The 27,630-nt window shown below is 39.2% G+C and overlaps 1 protein-coding gene across 3 annotated transcripts in view; it reads left to right on the top strand.

The window, feature by feature from the left end:
• The window catches only part of ATP10A (ATPase phospholipid transporting 10A (putative)), a 206,326-nt gene that overhangs the window by 119,724 nt on the left and 58,972 nt on the right, over positions 1-27,630 (top strand). For all 3 annotated transcript variants that reach the window (XM_047863204.1, XM_047863205.1, XM_047863203.1), the window contains exon 4: positions 27,033-27,118. In XM_047863204.1, coding sequence (XP_047719160.1) covers positions 27,033-27,118 — 86 coding nt within the window. The remainder of the gene's footprint in view (positions 1-27,032; positions 27,119-27,630) is intronic.

Here is a 27,630-nt window from a genome sequence, read left to right as displayed (position 1 = left end):
ACTGTACATATTGAAAATGGAGAGTTTGATGAGTTTTACATACGTATACACTAGAGTAACTGTCACCACAGCCAAGTTCATGAACATATCCATCACCCCTAAAAGTTTGTAAAGCTTCTCTCCCACCCTTCTCTGAGCTCCTGGGCAACCATTGATCTTTCAGTCACTTTATTTTGGATTTTCCAGAGATTTGTAGTATGTACTTTTTTCATCTGGCCTTTTTCTCTTGGCACAGACATTTTGAGATTCATCTAAGTTGTTATGTATTAGTAATTTGTTTCTTCTCATTGCTAGTAATACTCCTTTATGTAGCTATATCTCAGCTGTTTATGTCCATAATTCATCCATTGATAGGCATTTGGATTGTTTACAGTTTTTGGCTGTTAAATAAAGGTGCTATGAAAATTCATGTATAGGTCTTTATATGGAAATAGGCTTTAATTTCTCTTAGATAAATAAAATACCCAGGAGTGGAATAGCTGGGTTGTATGATAGGTTAGCTTTCTTTTTTTTTTTTTTTTTTTAAGTAGTCTTAACACCTTTGAAGCCCAGTACAGGGGTTGAACTCACAACCCTGAGATCAAGATCTGAAGTGAGATCAAGACATGCTTACCTGACTGAACCACCCAGGTGCTCCCTTTCGGGCATATTTTGTAGTTTTCAATATGTAAGTCTTTCAACTCCTTGGTTAAATTTGTTACCAGATATTTTATCTTTCTAAATGTTATTGTAAATGGAATAGCTTTATTAATTTTCTTTCCAGAATGTTACAAAGTCCAGTCTTTGTATTTAATGGATTGAAATAGCTGATTTTTGTGTATTGATCTTGTATCCTGCAACTTTGCTGAATTTATTAACTCTAGTACCATTCTTGAGGATTCATGAGACTTTATATAGCATCATATCAAATGTCAATTTCTTAGTAGATATAGAGTGATCAGGTTATCTGTTTCTTCCTCAGTAAACATTGGTAGTTGTGTCTTTTAAGGAATTTTTCCTTTTTCATCCAATTTGTTGAGTTTATTGGCAATGTTTGCTCATAGCCTTAATAGTAGTAATTAGAGCCTTCTCTCTCTCTCTCTCTCTCTCTCTCTCTCTCTCTCTCTCTCAATCTCTCTCTCTATGTCTCCCTCTGTTTTTCCTTTATCAGCCTGGCTAGAGATTTACCAGTTTTATCAATGTTCTCTGAGAGAAGGCTTTTGACTTCATTGATTTTCTCTATTGTTTTTCTGTTTTCTGTCATTTATTTCCAATTTGAAATTCATCACCTTGTTTTATGTTGAATTTAGTTTATTCTTTTTTTCTAATTCCTTAATGTTAAATCTGAGGTCATTGACTTGAGACCATTCATTTCTAATGCATGAATTTAGTGCTATAAATTTACCCCTATGTTCTGCTTTAATGTAATCCCACATATTTGTGTGCTCACTTTCATTCAATTCAAAACACTTTCTCATTTCCTTTTTGAATTCTTTTTGACCCATAAGTTATTTAGAAATGTGTTATTTCGCTTACAAATATTTGGGTGTTTTCCAGAGATCTTTGTTATTGATTTCTAATTTAATTCCATAGTGGTCAGATAATATATTTTATATGACTTGAACTGTGTTAAATTTATTTATACTTATTACCTAGAATATGGTCCCTCTTAATGGCTTTTTTGAGAAGAGTACAAATTTTGCTTTTCTTGGGTAGAATGTTCTATAAATGTCAAGCATTTGTTGTTGATGGTATTAAGTCTTTTATGGCCTTGCTAATTTCTTGTTGATGGTGTTGTTTAAGTCTTCTATGTCCTTACTAACTTTATTCCAGTTTATTCTATGAATTACTGAAAAAGGCTATTGAAACCTCTGAATATAATTGTGGATTTGTCTATTTCTCTTTGCAGATCTATAAATTTTGCTTCATTTATTTTGAAGCTTCATTGTTTGGGGCATTATGACTCCTCTATCACTATGATATGACCTTATACCCTGGCAGTATTGTTTGAGCTGAGATTTATTCTGTCTACTCCAGCTTTCTTTGGACTACTTTTAACATCTTCACCTTTTATTTTTAACCTGTGTGACTTTATTTTTGAAGTCTGTTTTTTATAAGCAACAAATAGTTAGGTCTTGCCTTTTTCCCCCCTTAATCCTTTTTGACAATCTCTGCCTTTTAACTGGGATGTTTAAAGCTTTTGCATTTAATGTGATTACTGACATGGTTAAGTTTAGTATAATCTTGATATTTGTTTCCTCATCTTCTCTTTTTCATCTTTTTCTGTTCTCTTCTTTGTCTAATTGGCTACAATTCTTTGTTTTGCTACTTTAGTAGTTCCTTCAGGGTTTATAGTATAAATCTTTAACTTACCACAGCCTATCCCAAGTGATATTCAACTTCACCTATAAGAAAAGAACTTTGCAGTAGTATACTTCCATTTCTTTTCTTGAAGCCTTACAACCTTTGTACTATTTTCCATGTGTGTGTTAAACACCACAATGCCTTGCTATCTTTTTGTATTTACACATTTATTAAAGAGATTTATATAATAAAAAAAATCTTGGTATTCACCCATGTAATTAATATTTTCTGTGCTCCTCATTATTTTGTCTAGAGCCAAATTTCCAAATGATAACATTTTCCTTCTGTCCAAAGAGCTTTTAATATTTCTTGATAGTGTGGTTATGTTGGTGATGATTTCTTTTTCAGCTTTTGTGTCTATGAAAACATCTTTATTTTGCTTTTATTTTTGAAATATATCTATACTGTGTATAAATTGTATTTGACAGTATCTTGTCTTTCAGGGCTTTGAAGATGTTGCATCGCCTGTCTTTTTGTTTACATTATTTCTAATGAGAAGTCTGTGATCATCCTTATTTTCATAACTGTGTATATAAAACAACTCTTCTTAAGATTTTTTTCTTAAATTGTTGGTTTTGAGCTAATTGATTATGATATGACATTGTAATTTTCTTCATCATTTTGAGGCTTGGAATTCTTGGATCTGCAGGTTTATGGTTTTCATTAAGTTTGGAAGCTTTTTAGCTAGAACTATTCATAATTTTTTTTTCATATCTTTTCTCTCCTTTTCTAACTCCAAGTACTTAAGTATTAAGTTGCCTCTTGAAGTTATCCCACAATTCACTGATGTTCTTTTCTTTTCTTTTTTTCTTTTTTTTCTTTTTTTATGAAATTTATTGACAAATTGGTTTCCATACAACACCCAGTGCTCATCCCAAAAGGTGCCCTCCTCAATACCCATCACCCACCCTCTCCTCCCTCCCACCCCCCATCAACCCTCAGTTTGTTCTCAGTTTTTAACAGTCTCTTATGCTTTGGCTCTCTCCCATTCTAACCTCTTTTTTTTTTTCCTTCCCCTCCCCCATTGGTTCCTGTTAAGTTTCTCAGGATCCACATAAGAGTGAAACCATATGGTATCTGTCTTTCTCTGTATGGCTTATTTCACTTAGCATCACACTCTCCAGTTCCATCCACGTTGCTACAAAAGGCCATATTTCATTTTTTCTCATTGCCACGTAATATTCCATTGTGTATATAAACCACAATTTCTTTATCCATTCATCAGTTGATGGACATTTAGGCTCTTTACATACTTTGGCTATTGTTGAGAGCGCTGCTATGAACATTGGGGTACAAGTGGCCCTATGCATCAGTACTCCTGTATCCCTTGGATAAATTCCTAGCAGTGCTATTGCTGGGTCATAGGGTAGGTCTATTTTTAATTTTCTGAGGAACCTCCACACTGCTTTCCAGAGCGGCTGCACCAATTTGCATTCCCACCAACAGTGCAAGAGGGTTCCCATTTCTCCACATCCTCTCCAGCATCTATAGTCTCCTGATTTGTTCATTTTGGCCACTCTGACTGGCGTGAGGTGATACCTGAGTGTGGTTTTGATTTGTATTTCCCTGATAAGGAGCGACGCTGAACATCTTTTCATGTGCCTGTTGGCCATCCGGATGTCTTCTTTAGAGAAGTGTCTATTCATGTTTTCTGCCCATTTCTTCACTGGGTTATTTGTTTTTCGGGTGTGGAGTTTGGTGAGCTGTTTATAGATTTTGGATACTAGCCCTTTGTCCGATATGTCATTTGCGAATATCTTTTCCCATTCCGTTGGTTGCCTTTTAGTTTTGTTGGTTGTTTCCTTTGCTGTGCAGAAGCTTTTTATCTTCATAAGGTCCCAGTAATTCACTTTTGCTTTTAATTCCCTTGCCTTTGGGGATGTGTCGAGTAAGAGATTGCTACGGCTGAGGTCAGAGAGGTCTTTTCCTGCTTTCTCCTCTAAGGTTTTGATGGTTTCCTGTCTCACATTTAGGTCCTTTATCCATTTTGAGTTTATTTTTGTGAATGGTGTGAGAAAGTGGTCTAGTTTCAACCTTCTGCATGTTGCTGTCCAGTTCTCCCAGCACCATTTGTTAAAGAGGCTGTCTTTTTTCCATTGGATGTTCTTTCCTGCTTTGTCAAAGATGAGTTGGCCATACGTTTGTGGGTCTAGTTCTGGGGTTTCTATTCTATTCCATTGGTCTATGTGTCTGTTTTGGTGCCAATACCATGCTGTCTTGATGATGACAGCTTTGTAGTAGAGGCTAAAGTCTGGGATTGTGATGCCTCCTGCTTTGGTCTTCTTCTTCAAAATTACTTTGGCTAGTCGGGGCCTTTTGTGGTTCCATATGAATTTTAGGATTGCTTGTTCTAGTTTCGAGAAGAATGCTGGTGCAATTTTGATTGGGATTGCATTGAATGTGTAGATAGCTTTGGGTAGTATTGACATTTTGACAATATTTATTTTTCCAATCCATGAGCAGGGAATGTCTTTCCATTTCTTTAAATCTTCTTCAGTTTCCTTCATAAGCTTTCTATAATTTTCAGCATACAGATCCTTTACATCTTTGGTTAGATTTATTCCTAGGTATTTTATGCTTCTTGGTGCAATTGTGAATGGGATCAGTTTCTTTATTTGTCTTTCTGTTGCTTCATTGTTAGTGTATAAGAATGCAACTGATTTCTGTACATTGATTTTGTATCCTGCAACTTTGCTGAATTCCTGTATCAGTTCTAGCAGACTTTTGGTGGAGTCTATCGGATTTTCCATGTATAATATCATGTCATCTGCAAAAAGCGAAAGCTTGACTTCATCTTTGCCAATTTTGATGCCTTTGATTTCCTTTTGTTGTCTGATTGCTGATGCTAGAACTTCCAGCACTATGTTAAACAGCAGCAGTGAGAGTGGGCATCCTTGTCGTGTTCCTGATCTCAGGGAAAAAGCTCTCAGTTTTTCCCCGTTGAGGATGATGTTAGCTGTGGGCTTTTCATAAATGGCTTTTATGATCTTTAAGTATGTTCCTTCTATCCCGACTTTCTCAAGGGTTTTTATTAAGAAAGGGTGCTGGATTTTGTCAAAGGCCTTTTCTGCATCGATTGACAGGATCATATGGTTCTTCTCTTTTTTTTTGTTAATGTGGTGTATCACGTTGATTGATTTGCGAATGTTGAACCAGCCCTGCATTCCAGGAATGAATCCCACTTGATCATGGTGAATAATTCTTTTTATATGCCGTTGAATTCGATTTGCTAGTATCTTGTTGAAAATTTTTGCATCCATGTTCATCAGGGATATTGGCCTGTAGTTCTCTTTTTTTACTGGGTCTCTGTCTGGTTTAGGAATCAAAGTAATACTGGCTTCATAGAATGAGTCTGGAAGTTTTCCTTCCCTTTCTATTTCTTGGAATAGCTTGAGAAGGATAGGTATTATCTCTGCTTGAAACGTCTGGTAGAACTCCCCTGGGAAGCCATCTGGTCCTGGACTCTTATTTGTTGGGAGATTTTTGATAACCGATTCAATTTCTTCGCTGGTTATGGGTCTGTTCAAGGTTTCTATTTCCTCCTGATTGAGTTTTGGAAGCGTGTGGGTGTTCAGGAATTTGTCCATTTCTTCCAGGTTGTCCAATTTGTTGGCATATAATTTTTCATAGTATTCCCTGATAGTTGTTTGTATCTCTGAGGGCTTGGTTGTAATAATTCCATTTTCATTCATGATTTTATCTATTTGGGTCATCTCCCTTTTCTTTTTGAGAAGCCTGGCTAGAGGTTTGTCAATTTTGTTTATTTTTTCAAAAAACCAACTCTTGGTTTCGTTGATCTGCTCTACAGTTTTTTTAGATTCTATATTGTTTATTTCTGCTCTGATCTTTATTATTTCTCTTCTTCTGCTGGGTTTAGGCTGCCTTTGCTGTTCTGCTTCTAGTTCCTTTAGGTGTGCTGTTAGAGTTTGTATTTGGGATTTTTCTTGTTTCTTGAGATAGGCCTGGATGGCAATGTATTTTCCTCTCAGGGCTGCCTTCGCTGCATCCCAAAGCGTTTGGATTGTTGTATTTTCATTTTCATTTGTTTCCATATATTTTTTAATTTCTTCTCTAGTTGCCTGGTTGACCCACTCATTCGTTAGTAGGGTGTTCTTTAACCTCCATGCTTTTGGAGGTTTTCCAGACTTTTTTCTGTGGTTGATTTCAAGCTTCATAGCATTGTGGTCTGAAAGTAAGCATGGTATAATTTCAATTCTTGTAAACTTATGAAGGGCTGTTTTGTGACCCAGTATATGATCTATCTTGGAGAATGTTCCATGTGCACTCGAGAAGAAAGTATATTCTGTTGCTTTGAGATGCAGAGTTCTAAATATATCTGTCAAGTCCATCTGATCCAATGTGTCATTCAGGGCCCTTGTTTCTTTATTGACCGTGTGTCTAGATGATCTATCCATTTCTGTAAGTGGGGTGTTAAAGTCCCCTGCAATTACCACATTCTTATCAATAAGGTTGCTTATGTTTATGAGTAATTGTTTTATATATTTGGGGGCTCCGGTATTCGGTGCATAGACATTTATAATTGTTAGCTCTTCCTGATGGATAGACCCTGTAACTATTATATAATGTCCTTCTTCATCTCTTGTTACAGCCTTTAATTTAAAGTCTAGTTTGTCTGATATAAGTATGGCTACTCCAGCTTTCCTTTGGCTTCCAGTCGCATGATAAATAGTTCTCCATCCCCTCACTCTCAATCTAAAGGTGTCCTCAGGTCTAAAATGAGTCTCTTGTAGACAGCAAATAGATGGGTCTTGTTTTTTTATCCATTCTGATACCCTATGTCTTTTGGTTGGCGCATTTAATCCATTTACATTCAGTGTTATTATAGAAAGATACGGGTTTAGAGTCATTGTGATGTCTGTATGTTTTATGCTTATAGTGATGTCTCTGGGACTTTGTCTCACAGGGTCCCCCTTAGGATCTCTTGTAGGGCTGGTTTAGTGGTGACAAATTCCTTCAGTTTTTGTTTGTCTGGGAAGACCTTTATCTCTCCTTCTAGTCTAAATGACAGACTTGCTGGATAAAGGATTCTTGGCTGCATATTTTTTCTGTCTAGCACCCTGAAAATCTCGTGCCAATTCTTTCTGGCCTGCCAAGTTTCAAAAGAGAGATCAGTCACGAGTCTTCTAGGTCTCCCTTTATATGTGAGGGCACGTTTACCCCTTGCTGCTTTCAGAATCTTCTCTTTATCCTTGTATTTTGCCAATTTCACTATGATATGTCGTGCAGAAGATCGATTCAAGTTACGTCTGAAGGGAGTTCTCTGTGCCTCTTGGATTTCAATGCCTTTTTCCTTCCCCAGTTCAGGGAAGGTCTCAGCTATTATTTCTTCAAGTACCCCTTCAGCACCTTTCCCTCTCTCTTCCTCCTCTGGGAGACCAATTATGCGTATATTATTTCTTTTTAGTGTATCACTTAGTTCTCTAATTTTCCCCTCATACTCCTGGATTTTTTTATCTCTCTTTTTCTCAGCTTCCTCTTTTTCCATAACTTTATCTTCTAGTTCACCTATTCTCTCCTCTGCCTCTTCAAGCCGAGCTGTGGTGGTTTCCATTTTGTTATGCATTTCATTTAAAGCGTTTTTCAGCTCCTCGTGACTGTTCCTTAGTCCCTTGATCTCTGTAGCAAGAGATTCTCTGCTGTCCTGTATACTGTTTTCAAGCCCAGCTATTAATTTTATGACTATTATTCTAAATTCACTTTCTGTTATATTATTTAAATCCTTTTTGATCAGCTCATTAGCTGTTGTTATTTCCTGGAGATTCTTCTGAGGGGAGCTCTTCCGCTTGGTCATTTTGGATAGTCCCTGGCGTGGTGAGGACCTGCAGGGCACTTCCCCTGTACTGTGGTGTATAACTGGAGTTGGTGGGCGGGGCCGCAGTCAGACCTGATGTCTGCCCCCAGCCCACTGCTGGGGCCACAGTCAGACTGGTGTGTGCCTTCTCTTCCCCTCTCCTAGGGGCGGGATTCACTGTGGGATGGTGTGGCTCGTCTGGGCTACTTGCACCCTGCCAGGCTTGTGATGCTGGGGATCTGGCGTATTAGCTGGGGTGGGTAGGCAAGGTGCACGGGGGGAGGAGGGGCAGGCTTAGATCGCTTCTCCTTAGGTGATCCACTTCAGGAGGGGCCCTGTGGCAGCGGGAGGGAGTCAGATCCGCTGCCGGAGGTTTGGCTCTGCAGAAGCGCAGAGTTGGGTGTTTGCGCGGAGGGAGCAAGTTCCCTGGCAGGAACGGGTTCTTTTTGGGATTTTGGCTGGGGGATGGGCGGGGGAGATGGCGCTGGCGAGCGCCTTTGTTCCCCACCAAACTGAGCTCTGTTGTCAGGGGGCTCAGCAGCTCTCCCTCCCTTTGTCCTCCAGCCTTCCCGCTTTCCGAGCAGAGCTGTTAACTTATGACCTCCCAGACGCTAAGTCGCGCTTGTTGTGGGAACACAGTCCGTCAGGCCCCTCCGCTTTTGCAAGCCAGACTCGGGGGCTCTGCTTGGCCGGCGAGCCGTCCCTCCGCCCCGGCTCCCTCCCGCCAGTCCGTGGAGCGCGCACCGCCTCGCCGCCCTTCCTACCCTCTTCCGTGGGCCTCTCATCTGCGTTTGGCTCCGGCGACTCCGTTCTGCTAATCCTCTGGCGGTTTTCTGGGTTATTTAGGCAGGTGTAGATGGAATCTAAGTGATCAGCAGGACGTGCGGTGAGCCCAGCGTCCTCCTAAGCCGCCATCTTCAGGCCAACCCTTCTTTTTTTTTTTTAAGTTTATTTATTTATTTTGAGACAGAGAGGGAGAGATAGTGTGCAAACAGGGGAGGGGCACAGAGATGGGGAGGGGGAGAGAGAGAGAAAGAGAGGGAGAGAGAGAGAGAGAGAGAGAGAGAGAGAGAGAGAATCCGAAGTAGTCTCCACATTGTCAGCACAAGCCCCATGTGGGACTCAAACTCACCAATCATGGCATTATTACCTGAGGTGAAATCAAGAGTCAGACACTTAACATACTGAATCACCCAGGCTCCCTTGTTCTTTTCTTTATTGATTCTTTGCTCTCTGTGTATTTCAGTTTGGATAGTTTCTGTTGCTGTCTTTCAAGTTCACTGTCTTTTCTTTTGCAATTACTACTCTGGTATTCATCTCATCTGGTTTATTTTTCATCTCAGACATTATAGATTTTATATCTAGAAGTTCAGTTGAGCCCCTTTTTTATACCTTCCCTGTCTCTACTTAAGTTTTGATCATAGGAAATCTAGTTATAATTACTATTTTAATGTCCTTTTCTGATAATTCTAACATCTGTGTCTCTTTTGAATCAATTTTAACTGATTTATTAATTTTTCTCAGGCTCTTATTTTCCTGTCAGATATTTGGATTTTACATTATTGGGTGCTGCCTATTTTCATGTTTCTAAATATTCTGAAACTTGAGCTTCACTTAAGTAACTGAAAATTGTTTGATTTGTTAGGTGTAATCAAAGCAGTGCTCATGTAGAGCTAATTATTCTCCCTTTCTGAGTGCTCTACCAGCGTTCATGGATTATGACTTCTTCTATTCCTGCTTCGAACAGACACTGTTTCAGGATATGTGTGAGCCCAGAATACAGCTCCCTCTAATCCTTTCAGATTGTGCTTTCCCTTCTTCAGTAGCTCTGTCATATGCATATGTCTATCATCTTTGGTGGATACTCGAGGGGGCCTTCTACATGTTCCCAGGGTTCTTGGTGCACTTCTGTCTTCTCTGGGACTCTATACTGAAAACTCTAGCTCTTGTTCTTGTATTCTCAAGTGAAGCTCCTTCACTGAAAAAAACAACCAGCTGTGTTTCCCCATCCTCTGTCATGGCCTAAAAAGTCTTCCAAAGCAGTAATGTGGGGCAAATGTAGGGCTCACATCCTTTGTTTTCTCTCTTAGGTGTTACTATCCAAATGTTCAGTGTCTTGAATGTCTTTCTTTTATATATTTTGTCTGTTTGTTATTTCTCACTGTAGATTAAGTCCAGTCTCTGTTACTATTTACCAGTAGCAGAAGTCCTGAACTGTACATTTTAAAATCTCCCTCCTTGTTGAGAATGCTTTTCCCATGAATATTGTACTTGTCTTTCAACTCACTTAGTTATGCATGCTCAACCTCTTCTCCTAAACAAGGCACTTAGTTCTGCAAGGAGAATGCTCATCCATGATGAGGATGGCCCCTGCCTTCACAACACTTAGTCACAGGGGAGTGTTAAGATAAGTACATGGACTGCTTTCATCCAAACAGGAGTTAGTAAGACTCTTAGCAGTTTGGTGGACAAGAACTCAGAAGTTAAGGATAGAAGGAAATCATTTCATATAGAAGATGATATTTAAGAGTGATGAGTCTTGGTTAGACTCTTACATTAGTATAAAAAACTTCAAATTTGAATAGTACTTTAAAATTGGTGGAGATTGACACCCACTAATTCTCTTTTTTTTTAATATTTTTTTAACGTTTAATTATTGAGAGACAGAGAGAGACAGAGCATGAGTATGGGAGGGGCAGAGAGAGGGAGAGACACAGAATCTGAAACAAGCTACAGGCTCTGAGCTGTCAGCACAGAGCCCAATGCAGAGCTCAAATTCACAAACAGCGAGATCATGACCTTAGTTGAAGTTGGACGCTTAACCAACTGAGCCACCCAGGTGCCCCTCATTATTTCTCTTAAGGAGATAATATGGACTTTGCAACACTTGAAGGAAGCTCCCCTGGCGTAGGATACAGCTTGAATTAAGGATAGGGTGTCAAGAAAGCTTTGGATGTGTTCAGAAAAAGTTGAGTTCTCTAGGTGGATTAACATACAGATTCAAGATGGCTGCCAGCAAAAATTCTGGAGAAAAAGTCATTTGGGGGCCACTTTTTTAAGGTAGTGTATGACAGGTAGAGGCATTTATACTTCCTTTCTTAGGGAGCAGGAGTCACTGAAAGAAGCATGGGACCAAAATGATAGAAGCCATGTGTTCTCTAATTAACCTAGAAACCAGAATGGGAGTACAAAGAGAATAAAAGTGAGGAAACAGAAGTGTATTTCAAAAGCTATCTCTTCTTCCCTCTTCTTGAGCTTTCTTCTTGAACCCCTGTCATTTATCTTTTTGTCTTGAAACACAGAGAAAAGGATTTGAGTGTAAGCAGTCAATACTTCTAAGTGGCAGCCATTACAGTTTCTTTTTATAAAGTAAAACAAGACGATTGTTGCTCCTGAGGTCATAATTAGTATATATGATCACTCTCCTCTGCCACCTATTTCATATTCCCTTCACCTCACCCAGCTGCTGGTTGGTCTAGGTCTGCTCTGTGGAGTGACCAAGACCTTTGTTTCCAGTGAGCTTCTGGTCACTGGGTCCTTGTTGGCTATGGTTGCTGCAGTTCCACTTTCATTGTCACCAGTTACAGAAGCACCAGTGATGCCATAGCAAATTCTGTAAATTTCAAACCTGCTTCTCCCAGTCCCAGTGATATACTGGCAACCCTCTCCATGATACTTATGAATGTTCTTTTCCTGTTGGTGTTCTGGCATGAGGAGCCTATGATAGGTAGCAGCCATAGCTTTAGCTTAATGGAATGGTTTTCTTTTTTTTGTAATGTTTTATTCATTTGTGTGTGTGTGTGTGTGTGTGTGTGTGTGTGAGAGAGAGAGAGAGAGAGAGAGAGAGAGAGAGAGAGAGAGAGAGCGAGCAGAGGAAGGGGCAGAGAGAGAGAGGGAGACACAGAATCCGAAGCAGGCTCTATGGCCCGGAGCCTGACGTGGGGCTTGAACTCAAGAACCATGAGATCATGACCTGAACTGTAGTCAGATGTTTAACTGACTGAGCCACCCAATGGGATGGTTTTCTGGTGGAAAATTATTTCACCCTACCCCTATTCTCTTCCTCCAGGAACCAGGACTTCTTGTCCACTATAGCCTAAAGGTGAAGGGATAAGAAGCACTAATTCCCCATGATAGTCCCTGGGAGTGATAAGAAGAGGGGCTGTTCTACTCCCACATCTTTTTAACTTCAATAGATAATGCCAGTCATCCAAAGTAGTTGAACTCAATAGCAGTGTGTGAGAGTTAACTTAGTACTAGTTCCTCATCAGTACTCAGTACTTTATTTCTTGTAGTCATTCTGATGGGTCAAGGTATCTCACTATGGTTTAATTTGTATTTTTCTTTACCAAGGATATTGAACACCTTTTAATTTTTTTTCTCACATAGATACATGATACATAGTAACATCCCTATTCAAATCCTTTGTCTAATTTTCTCCTAGATTAGCTGTCTTTTTGTAATTATTTTCTAGGAGTTCTGCATATATAGTCTTAACAAATCCCCAGGCAGATATTTTCTTCCATTCTATGACTTGCCTTTCCACCCTTTTTTATGGTGTCTTTTGATGAAAGTAAGTCATAAATATCTCTATAAGATAATATATTGGTCTTTTTCTTTATGACTAATTCCTCTGAAATTCCATTTAATAAATCTTGCCTTTTTCTGGTATCATGAAGATATTCTCCTATAATTTTTAAAAGCTTTGTTGTTTTACCTTTCACAGTTACAGACACAGTCTATCTGGAATTGATTTTTATAGATGAGAGGTAGGATCAGGTTTCATTCCCTTTTTCCATATGAATGCCCAATTGTCCCAAAATCAGTTACTAAAAAGATATCCTTTTCCTAGAATCATGCCACATTATCATAAATTAGATGACCATATGTTCCTGGCTCTGTTTTGAGGCCCCCTTATTCTGTTCTGTTCATTTGTTTAACCTCACACCAGTACTACAGTTTTAACTATTTTGGATTTCTGATTAACTCTTCATACATGGTAGAGATCTTCCTCTCACTTTGTTCTTCTTTTCAAGAGCATCAACTATTCTTGGCTTTCCATGTTTTTTTTGGACTGAACTTTTCTAGTTCCCAAAGATGTTGGGATTCATTTTTAAGTTTATTTATTTGTTTTGAGAGAGAGAGAGAGAGAGGAGGGACTTAGAGAGAGGAAGAGAGAGAATCTCAAGCAGGCTGGCTCTGTGCTGTCAGTGTGGAGCCCAATGCAGGGCTTATCTCATGAACTATGAGATCATGACCTGAGTCAAAACCAAAAGTCAGATGCTTAACCAACTGAACCACCGGGCTCCCCAAGATGTTGGGATTTTTATTGTGATCACATTGAATATATAAATAAGTTTGGAGAGAGTGTAATTGATAGTTATAATTTTGAGTCCTCTAATTCATAAATATATATTTCTCCCCTTAATTATATATCCTTTAATCTCTCTCAATAATACTTTGTAATTTCAGCATAGAGAACTTGCACATTCTTGTTAGATTTATTTCTACAAAATGATTTTATAAGCTTGTTACAGTGTGTTTATAAATGTAATATGTATGCACATTTATAAAGTAGTAAAGTCAATACACATACATATGTGTATGTATATGCATATATATGTTTGTGTATGAAATCTGTAGAAATACAGTAGATGACTTATATCTAGAAATCTATACCCAGTTATTAATTCTAAAAATGTTCTGAAGATTATTTTAGATTTTCTATGCATATAATCATTTTGTTTGCAAGTGATGATAGCATTGTTCTACCTTTTCAATTATTATACTTTTGGTTCTTTTTTCTTACGCAGTTGCAATGGCAAAGGGCTCCAATTCAGTCTTTAATAGAAATAGTGATGACAGATATTCTGTCCCTGATACCAATCTTAAGGGAAAAATTTGAACATTTTACTATTATATGTATTTTATTAGGCTATTGCTGAATACATTTTGCAGACGAAGGATGATCCTTTTTTTTTTTTCTCTCTCTTTTTTTTTTTTCTTTTCCCCTAGCAAGGAAGCATAATCATAAACAGATGTTGAATTGTATTGAATGTGTTTTCTGCTTCGGTCGAGATGATTATATGATTTTTTTTTCTCCTTTTGGACTAATGTTGATGATTATACTGATTTTTCTAATGCTATTACCAACTTTGATTTCTTGGACTATATGCACTTTTCAGATGTATTATCTTTTAATATATAGTTGGGTTTAGTTGCTAATGTTTTATTAAGAACATTTTTATAAATAAGATAGGCTTGTAGTTTTCTGTTTTTTTGTTTTTTTTTAAATTTTTTTTTTTAACGTTTATTTATTTTTGAGACAGAGAGAAACAGAGCATGAACAGGGGAGGGGCAGAGAGAGAGGGAGACACAGAATCTGAAACAGGCTCCAGGCTCTGAGCTGTCAGCACAGAGCCTGACATGGGGCTCGAACCCACAGACCGTGAGATCACGACCTGAGCCGAAGTCGGACGCTCAACCGACCAAGCCACCCAGGCGCCCCTGTAGTTTTCTGTTTTTATAATGTGTTTGTTGGGTTTTGGTATCAAGCTGATATTGGCTTCATAATATAGGTTAAGAAGTGTTCGTTCTAATCACTAGAAGAGTTTCTTGAGTGTTACTTTTTCCTGAACTATTTAGTAAAGTTCGTGGGTAAAACCATCTGATTTTTCTTTGTGGAAAGATTTAAATGATCTTTCAGTGTATTTAATATTAAATAAATATAATGTGTATTTTTCTACTAGAAATTTTAGTACTTTGCATTTTTCTAGTAATCTGTTCTTTTCATTTAAATTTTGAAACTTACTGGGGCGCCTGGGTTGCTCAGTCAGTTAAGCATCTGACTCTGCTCAGGTCATGATTTCATGGTTGGTGAGCTCAAGCCCCACTCCAGGTGAGTGCGAACCCTGCTTTGGGTGACCAGGAATCCCGCTTCTCTCTCTCTCCCCCACCCCTCCCCTTGTGGGATTCTCACCCCTCTCTGCCCCTCGCTCACTTGTGCCCACTTTCTCTCAAAAAAAGAAATTATTTTCCCATTTGCAACTATGTGGATGGAACTAGAGGGTATTATGTTAAATGAAATTAGTCACAGAAAGACAAATATCACATGATTTCACTCATATGAGGACTTTGAGACACAGAACAGATGAACACGAGGGAAGGGAAGCAAAAATAATATAAAAACAGGGAGGGGGACAAAACATAAGAGACTCTTAAATATGGAGAACAAACAGAGGGTTACTTAGAGGGGTTGTGGGAGGGGGGATGGGCTAAATGGGTAAGGGACATTAAGGGATCTACTCTTGAAATCATTGTTGCACTATATGCTAACTAACTCAGATGTAAATTTTAAAAAATGAAATAAAATAAATAAAAGCAAGTTAATATTTAAAAATTTTATTTTCAAATTTATTGTCATATAATTATCCATATAATACTTTTATTGGTAGTGGTATCCTCTTTTTTATTCCAGTTATTCATCATTTGTACTCATTTTTTTCAAGCTCAGTCTTTCTAGGGTGGGTTATTATATTTGTATCTTTTTGGTTTTTTTTTTTGGCTATTCCTTTAACTTTTTTCAGATTTCATTTACTGTTTTCTAATTTTTGAAATGGATGCCTAGCTCATTAAATTTATATTTTAATATTTAATATGTGCAAATAGGCTCTTAATTTTCCTGAAAAGAAACTATCTGACAAATTTTGATACATATTGTATATTTAATACCGTTTTGTTAAATATATGTCCCAATTTCTCTTGTGACTTTTTTCTCTGACCGATTGGTCATTTAGAATTATAATCCATAATTTCAAAGCAAATGGGTTTTTTAAAAAGAACTTTCTTCTTATTTTTAATTATGATGTAATTAAATTCTATATGAGCTATGGTTTTGAAATTTGTTATTACTTGCTTTATGGCTCAGAATATGATCCATAGTTTTAAATGTTGTGAGTGCCCTTGAAAAGACTATAGTTGGTGAATGCAGTTTTTTATATATGTCCATCAGGATAAATATGTTAATAGTGATGTTCAAATTTTCTGTACCTTCCTGGGTTTTTTGACCGTTTGTTCTATCAAATACTGAGAAAGGAATGTTAAAATGCCCTGATTAAGATTGTGGATTTGTTTATGTCTCCTATGTTTCTGTTGATTTTTGCAATATATAATTTGAAATTTTGTTATTAGAAATATGTAAATTAAGAATTATTTTTATTTTCCTAATGTATCAAACTTTTTGTCATTTCATATTAACCCTTTTTATATATAGAAAAGCTTTTGGATTTAAAATTACTTTGTCTAATGTTAATACAGCCTTCTTTTTGTTAATCTTTGTCAGATAAGCCCTTTTCATCTTTTCACATTGTTCTCTGGTATCTATATGTTTTTAGGTCTTATTTCTTATAAACATATTGTTGAGTTTTGTTTTTTTTAAATTCTGTTGGATAATCTTTTTATTTTCAGTAAATTATTTTACTTTATTTACTTTTAATGTTAATATTGGTATATTTGAGTATGAAGCTTTCATCTTTCATTTTTATTTGTTCTGCCTGGCTTGGTTTCCTTTTGCCCTCCATGTTTGCCTTCTTTTAGATTGAGAGTTTTTATTCTTTCTTCGTTTGGTTTGACAGTTATACATTTCTTTATTCTCATTTTAGTTAATGTTAGAGATTACAGCATGCATCTTTGACTTATCAGTATTTAATATGGGTTGATTTTTAATTATTTGCTTGGATGATACAAGGGTTTTTATTTTTAAAAATTTCCTTTTATTCCCTCCTTATATACTCTTGTTGTCATGTGTTATAATTATACCTGTTTATGAATCCCCTTAGACATCATCATTTTTCAATACAGTTAACATGCATTCATATTTACCCTGATATGTGCCATTTTTGTTGCTCTTCATTCTTTTGTACTTCTTCATTAGGGCCATTTTTTCCTTGTCTTTGGAGAACACTATTTATAGTCTTTTGTTTTTAGCAGTTAGTTGTGGTCTGTTGGTAACAAATGCTGTCAATTTCCTTTTAAGATTTTATCTTTTTTGGTTTTCAGCATTTTCACATCATGTGCTTAGGTATAATTTTCTTCTATTTATCCAGTTTCAGGTTTTTGGATCTGTGGATAAGTGCTTTTTCATGGGATTCACTTAACTTGTCAGCTGTTATTTCTTCAGATACTGCTCCTGCATAATTCTTTCTCTTCTTTTCTTCTGGGGCTCTAGTAACACGCATTCTAGCCCTTCCTCCCTGTCTTCTCTGTCTCTTACCCTCTCTGCTGTGTTTGCTGCCTTTTGGTTTCCTTGTGCTTTATTCTGAACAATTTTTCTCACCTTTCTTCTGGCTTACTAATTTTTTTTCTTCAGGTTACCAAATCTGTTATCAAATGGTTATTCATTGAGTCTTTCGATTGAATTTTTTTTTTCAGGTCTAATTTTTTTTTCTTGTTTGCTTGTTTTCAAATTTGTTAGGTCACATTTTAAGGTTTCTACCTCTTCCAAAATATCCGTCTTGTCTTTAGTTTCATGATCATGGCAAGCATGGTAACTTACAAGTTCCTGTGAGCCTATTCCTATTCTTGTTTTTGTTGGTTCTTTTTGCATGATGCCTATCTCCTCTTGTACCTGGTTATCTATGAGTATGCACATGAAATTATACTTGGAAATTAGCTTTTCACAAATAATTTGAAGCCTAGGATTACTTTTTTTTTTTTTTTATCAAGAAAGGACTTTTGTTTGCTTTGTCCAGTATTCGAAGGTTCTAGCAATCCAGAATTGCTTTAATCCAATTTTAGGGGTTGAGATTTTTCTGGGCCACTCAATTGACTTTAAGCTGGGTGGCAGTTTCTACAAAGGCTCACTTTTCCAGTTCACTCTTTCTTTGGGTTTCAGTTCTTCATGGTCCCATAAAAAGGCATAGCTGTTTATCAGGCCCTTCTGTTGGTAAGTTCAATGGGAAGCAGAATAATAACCTATCAAAGATGTCTGTTTCTTAATTCCTTGAACCTGAGAATGGGTAGTGTTATATGACAAAGGGAAATTAAGATTGCAAATATAATTAAGGTGGTTAATCAGCTGTCCTTGAGGTAGAGAGATTATTCCTAATTATCCTGAATTATTAGAGGTGAGTTTAGTGTCATCACAGGGGGCCTTCTAAATTTTTTTTTTCAACGTTTATTTATTTTTGGGACAGAGAGAGAGCATGAACGGGGGAGGGGCAGAGAGAGAGGGAGACACAGAATCGGAAACAGGCTCCAGGCTCTGAGCCATCAGCCCAGAGCCTGACGCGGGGCTCGAACTCACGGACCGGGAGATCGTGACCTTGCTGAAGTCGGATGCTTAACTGACTGCACCACCCAGGCGCCCCAGGGGGCCTTCTAAGTGAAAGAGGGAGGCAGGAGAAAGAGTACACAGTGATGGAGTGTGAGAAGAACTTGGTTTCACTACTGCTGACTTGAAAATGGAAGGAAGCCGTAAGTCAAGGAATATGGGCAGCTTCTGGAAGCTGTAAAAAGCATGGCAATGGATTTTCTCCTGAAACCTCCAGAAGAAACACAGCCCTGCTGAAGCTTTGTTTTTAGCTCAGTGATACCTGTTGTTTTTAGCTCAGTGATACCTGTTTCCAGCCTTTGACCTCCAGAAGTGTAACATGTTACAGTGTATTGTTTTGAGCTACCAAGTTTGTGGTAACTTGTTATGGCAGCAATAGGAAAGTATTTCAGGTTTTTTTTTTTTTTTTTGTTTATTTATTTGTGAGAGAGACACAGAATGTGAGTGGGGGAGGGGCAGAGAGAGAGGGAGACACAGAATCTAAAGCAAGCTCCAGGCTCTGAGCTGTCAGCACAGAGCCTGACACGGGGCTCAAACTCACAAACCGTGAGATCATGACCTGGGCCAAAGTCAGACACTTAACCAACTGAGCTACCCAGGTGCCCCATATTTAAGGTTCTAAACTCCAACATTCATTCCTCTAGTTATGCTCAGTTTCTCAACTACCTCTTTAAGAAACTCCTATATAAGAAAAGAGGCCCCAAAGACCAATCTCAAATCCCTGGACTTTTTGTCTTCACTAGATCTTGGTTTGAGTATTCTTCACCTTCTTGTAAAATCTCTGGTACAAATCGCTGGTACCTTTGGGCATGTGTTTTTAATATTTCCCTAATGTTTCTTTTTCCCTTCAGCTTGATGTTTGGTCCCAATTGCCTAGTCCTTAATAATGGAGAATTTTCCTTTTGAATCTGATGACTGAGCTAGTCTGGTTGTGCTTCAGAATTCACAATCCTGCTGCCATTTTGGTCTCAGACTCATTCTCAAGTTAGTGCAAGAGTTTCTTCACTGACTTGTTTTTTAAGTTCTCCATCCTGATTTTACTCTAACACTAGAATTTTGACTTTTTTCCTACGTGGGTACCATTGGGACCTGACCTCAGAGGCCACTTCATTGTAGATGTCTCTCGTTCTTTCTGTGCCGCCTAGTGAGAAGAGAGCACCTTATCTCCAGCTAGGATATCTGTCCAGTGATCCCCAAAACTTGACAGGTTTATACCCACAGCCCTGTCTTTGCTCACTCCTTCATACCCACCTGTAGTGATGGAAGAGAGAGAAGTTCATGGCTGTGAAGCAGACAGGTTGACTTGTAACCTGGCAGTGCAAATTAACTCAGCAGCATTGCTGTAGACATGTTTCATACAGTGGCACCTTGTTGGATTAAGTACAGATTCTTTACAGAGGGCTATTTTAAAATATAGCTCTCATTGAGGTTTTGAAGTTGGTTTCTATAAAACAACTCGTGTTGCTTTCTGTCTGCATAGCCTGTCCTTATATACTCTTAACACATTTGATAAAAGAAAAAGCAGGGCTCTGCTGGCAATCACAGCCCATGAAGGCAGCACGACGGAAGGAAAGGCTTTTGATTTTGAGAATTTAGGCTCAAACCCAGCACTCTGGGCCTTTGAATTTTGCTACCATCTAAACTAAAGCTTGGAAACTTTTTGACTATGAAACAGCAAGGAGGCAAGGGAACAAAGGATGAAAAGGCAGGGAAACTAAGGGCGGGGTTGCTCCTGCGTTTTCAAGTCTGAGTCAACAGGGCAAGGCTGGCTTTCTATTTTCAAACAAAGAGAGGTCCACCTGATCCTTGTTCTTAGGACAGGAAAATTTGCAATTAGAAAAAGAAAGCACCCACCTAGATACCCCTTGATCAGTTTTTCTATGAGCTGTCAAAGGCTTTGAGCTTCCAAAGCCTCCTGTAGGGCCAGCTAAAGCCCTTATGCCCCTCCCATGGTCCTGGCCAGCTTGGTTTCCCTGGAGATAACTGTGACATCAGGAAGGACTACATGCCATCAGGGCTGGACTACATGCCATCCAGTGCTTTGCTGCGGCTGCAGCACCAACATATTTAAGCATTTGTATATTCAGGACACATTAGATAATACAGTCACAACTATTGCAACTGTAAATTAAATAGTTATTTAAATGTGTTTTCAGGGGCGCCTGGGTGGCGCAGTCGGTTAAGTGTCCGACTTCAGCCAGGTCACGATCTCGCGGTCCGGGAGTTCGAGCCCCGCGTCAGGCTCTGGGCTAATGGCTCAGAGCCTGGAGCCTGTTTCCGATTCTGTGTCTCCCTCTCTCTCTGCCCCTCCCCCGTTCATGCTCTGTCTCTCTCTGTCCCAAAAATAAATAAACGTTGAAAAAAAAAAAATTTAAATGTGTTTTCTGATCATTTGTATTTGGGCATAAACTCCCAGTGAGACAAAAGTTTACTTTGATTTAAGGCTCCCTACATGTTTGATGTCTTCTGCAACCAGTACCAGAATGCCTACAATTTCATTCAGGTTTTGACTGATTGATTGATTGATTGAGTACTGACTATGTGTCAGGGGACACCTGGGTGAACAAGGCAGACTATTTCCTATTTCAGGTTAACTATGAGAAAATATTGATTTGGTAATACAATCTTTGCAGTGAATAAGTAAATTTTCATTTATTTGTTCATTTGCTCATGCAGTATTGGTCTATTTGCCCTTTGAATTCCCACAGCACTAAAAGTCATATGGTAAATACAAATTGGATTAAAAATGCAAAACAGAGGCACCTGGGTGGCTCAGTCAGTTGAGTATCCGACTCTCGATTTCAGCTCAGGTCATGATCTCGTGGTCCATGGGATTGAGCCCTACCTCGGGCTCTGCATTGACAGCGTAGGGCTTGCTTGGGATTCTCTCTCTTCCCCACTCTCTCTGCCCCTCCCCCACTCTCGCTTTCTCACAAAATAAATAAATAAACTTAAAAAATGCAAAACAAAAGAGTTGGAGTGATTATTCCATTAATTTATGTTAAAATGCTTTGCCTAAATTCAGATATTGTTCACCCTTTGTTAATAAATAAGCAGATAGAGACTGACAAAATTCTTTTATATTGCTACTAAGTGAAATGCACTTGCACCAAAGAGGGACTATGCTTCTGAAACACAGAGAAACCCCACAGTCAGCCCCGTTGATAGTCCTATTTGCCTCAGCATCAGGTGAGGAGCACCTGGTAGGCAGAGGTTCTAGGACCCAAGAGCCTAGCATGGAGCTCTAAGTCTATTTGGAAGCTTGTGGTACATGAGATCCTTGCAGAATAAACACCTGTCACCCCTGGACCATGTGTGCACCAGGCTCTGTCTTGGCCTCAAGGGAATAGAGCTCCTGTCCTCAGGGAACCTGAGGTCTAGTAAAGCATGGATGAAGCCAGCTTCATCCAGGCACATGTACCTGGAGCCCATTCAAGCTCAAAGCAGTGGCACCTGCCTATCCTACCTAAGGTAGTGGGCTGTCACATCTTGAAATGCAGGAGGCAGTTAGCTAGGTAGAGTAGTGTGGGAGGGCAAGGGAAGCCATGCAGAAGGGTCTGGGCCTCTCCAGAACATCCCAAGTGACAGGAATAGGAGTTGGGAGGGGCAGTAGCTGACCTGGAGCAGAGTCTGGTCACTGCATTAGGATGTGGATTTCATCCTGTAAGGCAGCAGCTGGTGTAGGGTGATCAGCCTTTGAAGGCTGATGTGGGGTGGTGATATTGAGGCTGGAGGAAGAGGGGAAACCCCAAGTCCCTTGTGACTGGAGGCATCCTGACACGTGACACAAAGGGCATTTTCTGGACAGGGTCCCAGATGCAGAGGACAGAAGGAGCCATGTGTGTTTTCTCTGTCTTGTTGGTCATTTCTGGGCTCTGTGCATTCTCTTACCAGGCTTCGCTGTGACCTTGTCCTCCAGAGACCAAGACACAGCCTTACTCTGAAATCTCTATGTGGAGAGCTAGTGGGGCCTTTGGAAACATAAGCTTATCTCATTTTCAAAACAGTATAAACTGGCTCATTTCACTTCTCTTAAGATAAAAAATAATGGTGTCTACTTTAATGGATTACAGATGTCCTTTTAGACATTATGGCTTTTGTTTTAGGATAGAGGAAGTGTCCTTTGGCTTTTACTAAATAGTTATTAGTAATTCACTTAACACAAATGTGAAATACAAGAATGGTAGCAGAATCTTCCCTGTGAATCAGGCATTCACTCAGTGAACAGTCTGGGCACTGCTAAGTTAGACATCGTGTCTCTTCCATGGGGTTGGATCGGGGACACAGTACCTGCGTAGATACCTGTTCTACCTGGAGGGGGTGCCTCTGAGTGGGAGGTAGGTGCTGGGTGTCTGAAGGAGGGACCATCTGCTGGAGTGGCTTGGCTCATAAGGCTCTTGGCTGTTGCAGTATCTAACAAAAATGCAAGTTCAAGGACAGAGCTCTCCTGTGTTACTGCCCTGTCTCTTCCTTTTCATAAGATCAAATCACTTTGTCCAGAGAAGCTGCAGAGATATTTGGAGTATAGCAACAGAAAGTATGAGTGTAGTACTTGTTTGGACACGTCTGCTCTGCAGTGGGTGTTGTCATCAACTACACTTGGCCCAAGATACTTGGCGTGCTGTGGTGGTGCTATAGAGGGCCAGCAGCTTCAGTTTGAGGGCTGACCAGTGTGAGAGCATCTCCTAGGTAACAATGCATCTGCAGCACCTCCCAGTACTGAGCCTGTCACAAGCATACGGGTGAATTAGAATCACCTGTGCATTCTGTGGAATTGTGCATTTATATGGCTCCAGAGACTTCAGAGATCCAAGTCCAAATGCCCTCTATTCACTTGGTAAAAATCTCACATTTTTTAAGATGAAGAACTAGGACTAAATCCCAGATCTGATTTTTGGGTAAACTCTGCTAACTCTACATCCACAGGCGTTGCTGATGAGAAGGGGGCGGATATCGACAGACCAGGATATATTTAATTGAAGCATGTTTTTAAAAACATTAAAACTTAGAGACATATTTAAATTTTTGAAATTTTCTGTAGAATTAAAAAAAAATTTAATGTTTATTTTTGAGAGTGAGAAAGCACGTGCATGAGTGGGGAGAGGGACAGAGGGGAGGGGGAGGCAGAGGATCCCAAGCCAGCTCTGCAGTGTCAGCACAGAGCCCAGTGCAGAGCTCAAACTCACAAACCATGAGATCATGACCTGAGCAGAAGTCAAGCGCTTAACCACCTGATCCACCCAGGTGCCCCTGAAATTTTCTGTAGAATTAATTGTATACATTTTGGCTATTAAACATAATGTAATATTTTCCTGTTAAAGCAAGATAGTCTCAGCAAGATGTCAGCGGCTGAGCTGGATGTCTGAGAGGCTGAGGAACTGCTGTCAGTTACTCAAAGACCTCTTGACCTTGGGCATGACCTGGGACATGGTCTTTAACCATCCTAAATTAAAGGTAGCATGAAAAGCAACCTCATAGTGTTGTCATGAATGGTGGTGAATAGCACTTAGCACAAGGCCTGGCATTTAACAAGCTATCAAAAAATTGTAATTGGTGGCAATGATTCAGGTGATATAGTACAGTGGTGCTCTCAATAATTACTTATGCATGTTTTCTATATTTGTATTGAAATCCCTGGGTTTCTGGGCTATGTTCTACTTGATGATGAAGTCATTTCTTCACTGTTAGTTCTCAGTTTATATATACTTTTTTAAAAACTTTTTTTGGGTCGCCTGGGTGGCTCAGTCGGTTAAGCGGCCGACTTCGGCTCAGGTCATGATCTCACGGTGCGTGAGTTCGAGCCCCGCATCGAGCTCTGTGCTGACAGCTCAGAGCCTGGAGCCTGTTTCAGATTCTGTGTCTCCCTCTCTCTGACCCTCCCCCATTCATGAGCTGTCTCTTCCTGTCTCAAAAATAAATAAATGTTAAAAAAAAATTAAAAACTTTTTTTGTCATGGTAAAAATATATATTACACACAATTTACCATTTAACTGTTTTTAAGTGTACAGTTCTGTGGCATTAATTTTATTTACTAACCTTTATTACCATCCACTTTCAGATTTTTTTCATCTTCCCCAACTGTGTGCTTTAAAAAAAAAATGGAGTTAGCATGTTCAGGATGGAAGGGTGTATTGGGGCGCTCTAAGTCTGTCCATGCTTCAGGGGACGGGGTTGACAGAAATTTGGCTGATAGTGACTATGGTGTGACCTTGAAGCCAGTTTGGAATGAAGCAAACAGATAGATGAGTGGATGGAGAGAAAAATAAATATATTTCTTAAATGGGGTATTATTACATGGCCAATTTACGTAGAAACAATCAACGTAAGTAGGATTTTCCCATCTGAAAGGTGTGCTCTGGATGTGAAACACTTTTTAAATGAGAAACCAAAAGATGGTCTCTGTATTAGTTTGCTAGGGCTCCCATAACAAAATACCACAGACTAAGTGGCTTATACCACAGAAATTCACTTTCTCACAGTTCTGGAAGCTGGAAGTCTAGGATCAATGAGTCCACAGGGCTGGTTTCTTCTGAACACCCCCTCCATGGCTTGTGGATGGCCATCTCTTCCCTTTATCTTTATATAATTGTCCTTTGCTATATGTGTCCAAATTTCCTCTTATAAGGATACCAGTCAGATTGTATTAGGGCTCCCCCTAATGACCTCATTTTAACTTAATTATCTCTTTAAAGATCCTGTGTCAAACATGGTCACATTCAGAGGTTCTGGGGGGTTAAGACCTCAACATATGAATTCTGGGGTGTGGGGCAGGGGGGTGTGGTGGTTATACAATTCAATTATAACAGTCTCTGAAGATCCTTCTGGTTCTAAAAATCCTCAGAATTCTCCCGAATTCCAGACGAAGTGGATGAAGCCAGGCAACTTGTGCCTTGGATGTGCACATTCCTCAAGGCACATGGTTATTGATAGAACATTATGAATGCAGTGCTGAAGTCCAGAGACAAAATGTCCTACCGTTTCTGAGCCATTCACATTACATTTTCATAGAGAGAAAGAATAACAAACAGAGACAGTGTATTTTAAGTGCACCCTCCTTGTCTGCCAAGAATAATCCTGTGTGCTGTGGAACTGAGTCCCTTCATGGCTATCCTGGATGCTGTATCTGCAGATGTCTGCCCTGGAAAAGGCAACCAACTGGCTTCAAGATACTTTGCATGGCTTTAAATGAACACAAGGCAGCTTGAAACATAGCCTCACTCTGGAAATAGAGCCAGAGGCCATTTCAGTCCAAGAAGAGCAGAGCTGATGGCTAATTAAACTTCAAGAAGAGCCTTTTAAATGGCATTTTAATTTCATCTATTGAATTAAGCTACTGTTATCTAGTGAATTCTCTGTTTAATGTACACGATGCACTGGAAAACAGTAAGAACTGATGTTTGAGTAATTACTGTTACGGCTGTATTCTGTGTCAGAAACTATGTTGTTGTGGTAGAGTAATAATCACGTGGGGTGGTGTTAACAGTATTTGTGATTGCTGTGATTTTTAACCACTTGCACTTTTTGTGTGATGATTTACTTGTGTGAGCAAAGAGTTAATTTTTTTACCATGTTGTGACACTTGGTAGAGAAAAGAGAATGACAAGCCTGAGCAATGAGCTGATTTTTTAAAAAAATCCATTAACTAGCGTCACTTATCCAAAAGACTTATTCCCTGCATTTCCCTCCTTTCTCCCCATTTCCTTCCCACATTCCTCTCCTCATTTGTTTGTATGGTTTATGGCACTGCTGCATCTATCAGTGGCAACTACCAATGAGAGACTTTATGGTGAGCTGTTGTTTTTTCATCAAGCGGAATAATAAAGAAATTGTGGGTTTACACATTGGTTATTTAATTTTTTTAATGTTTATTTTTGAGAGAGACAGAGACAGAGCACAAGTGGGGGAGGGGCAGAGAAAGAGGGAGACACGGAATCCAAAGCAGGCTCCAGGCTCAGAACTGTCAGCACAGAGCCTTACGTGGGTCTCGAACTCATGAACTGTGACATCATGACCTGAGCCGAAGTCTGACACCCAACCAACTGAGCCACCCAGGCGCCCCACATATTGGATATTTAGATGTTTTTCATTAAGTATTTGTGCAAAATTTTTAGTGCACATTGAGGAACTCTCCTTTTATTATAAGTTCCTATTTTCCAGATGGAATTTGCTTCTCTAAATCTATATTGGAAGTTGAAAGGTGCTGGTCTGTTTCAAAAAACTCATTCATCCCTTTCAATCATTAGTGGCTTCCTTTGCTGTTTTCTCATGTTCTCTTATTTTCATTGGAGCAGTAATCCTGTCAGCTCACTTACCAGTACTGTTCTACTAATTGCTGTTAGTTCTACAATGATTGGTTATCATTCAGTATAAAAATGAGAAAACATGAGCTAAGTGCTGTGTGTGTATTGGCATTCTGAAGAGGTTACTGGGCAGACTCCTTCCATGAAATTTCCCTGCCCTACATAGATGTTATACAGAAGAGCAAGTGCCTTTTAGAATGGAATGGTCTAAGCCGTTTCTCTGATATATGCATGCTGTTATTTTAGGTCTCCGAATTCAATCCTTTGACGTTCACCAGTGTAATCGAGTGTGAGAAGCCAAACAACGACCTGACTAGGTTTCGTGGTTGCATGTGAGTATTGTATATATACCTGAGCTTTTTCTTCTGTTTGACAAACATAACACATACACACACACATACACACACACACACACACACACACACGTGTGTGTGTGTGTGTGTGTGTGTGTGTGTATGTGTGTGTGTATGTGTATCTGTATATGCATACAGTTCTAAAATATGCATTTAATATTCTTTACCACCTTTGTAGTCTTTTGGGAATGTTGCCCATACTTGAGCCTCTTTGGTTGCTCATGGGACTTGTTTACAAGATCTTGTCAGCAGTAGAAACTTAGCCACATTGCCTGTGATGAGTGGTTTCTGCTTTTCCTTCCTCTAGTTGGCCCTGGAAAGGTGAGGGGAACAAGGGAAGTATGGTTGACTACACATGGCCCCATTAAATGGAAGCACAGGGGCCACACAAGAGGAGCCTGGGTAGAAGCTCATTCATTCATTCATTTAGGTACTCAGTCATTGATCCAAGTATTTTTTGAGCATCTGCTGCGTGATAGACCCTGTTGAAG

Source organism: Prionailurus viverrinus, chromosome B3 (genome assembly GCF_022837055.1).
Source record: "Prionailurus viverrinus isolate Anna chromosome B3, UM_Priviv_1.0, whole genome shotgun sequence".
In the NCBI taxonomy this organism is placed as follows: Eukaryota; Metazoa; Chordata; class Mammalia; order Carnivora; family Felidae; genus Prionailurus; species Prionailurus viverrinus.
Note: the sequence above shows the minus strand (reverse complement) of the source record. Positions and strands in the feature narration are given on the sequence as shown.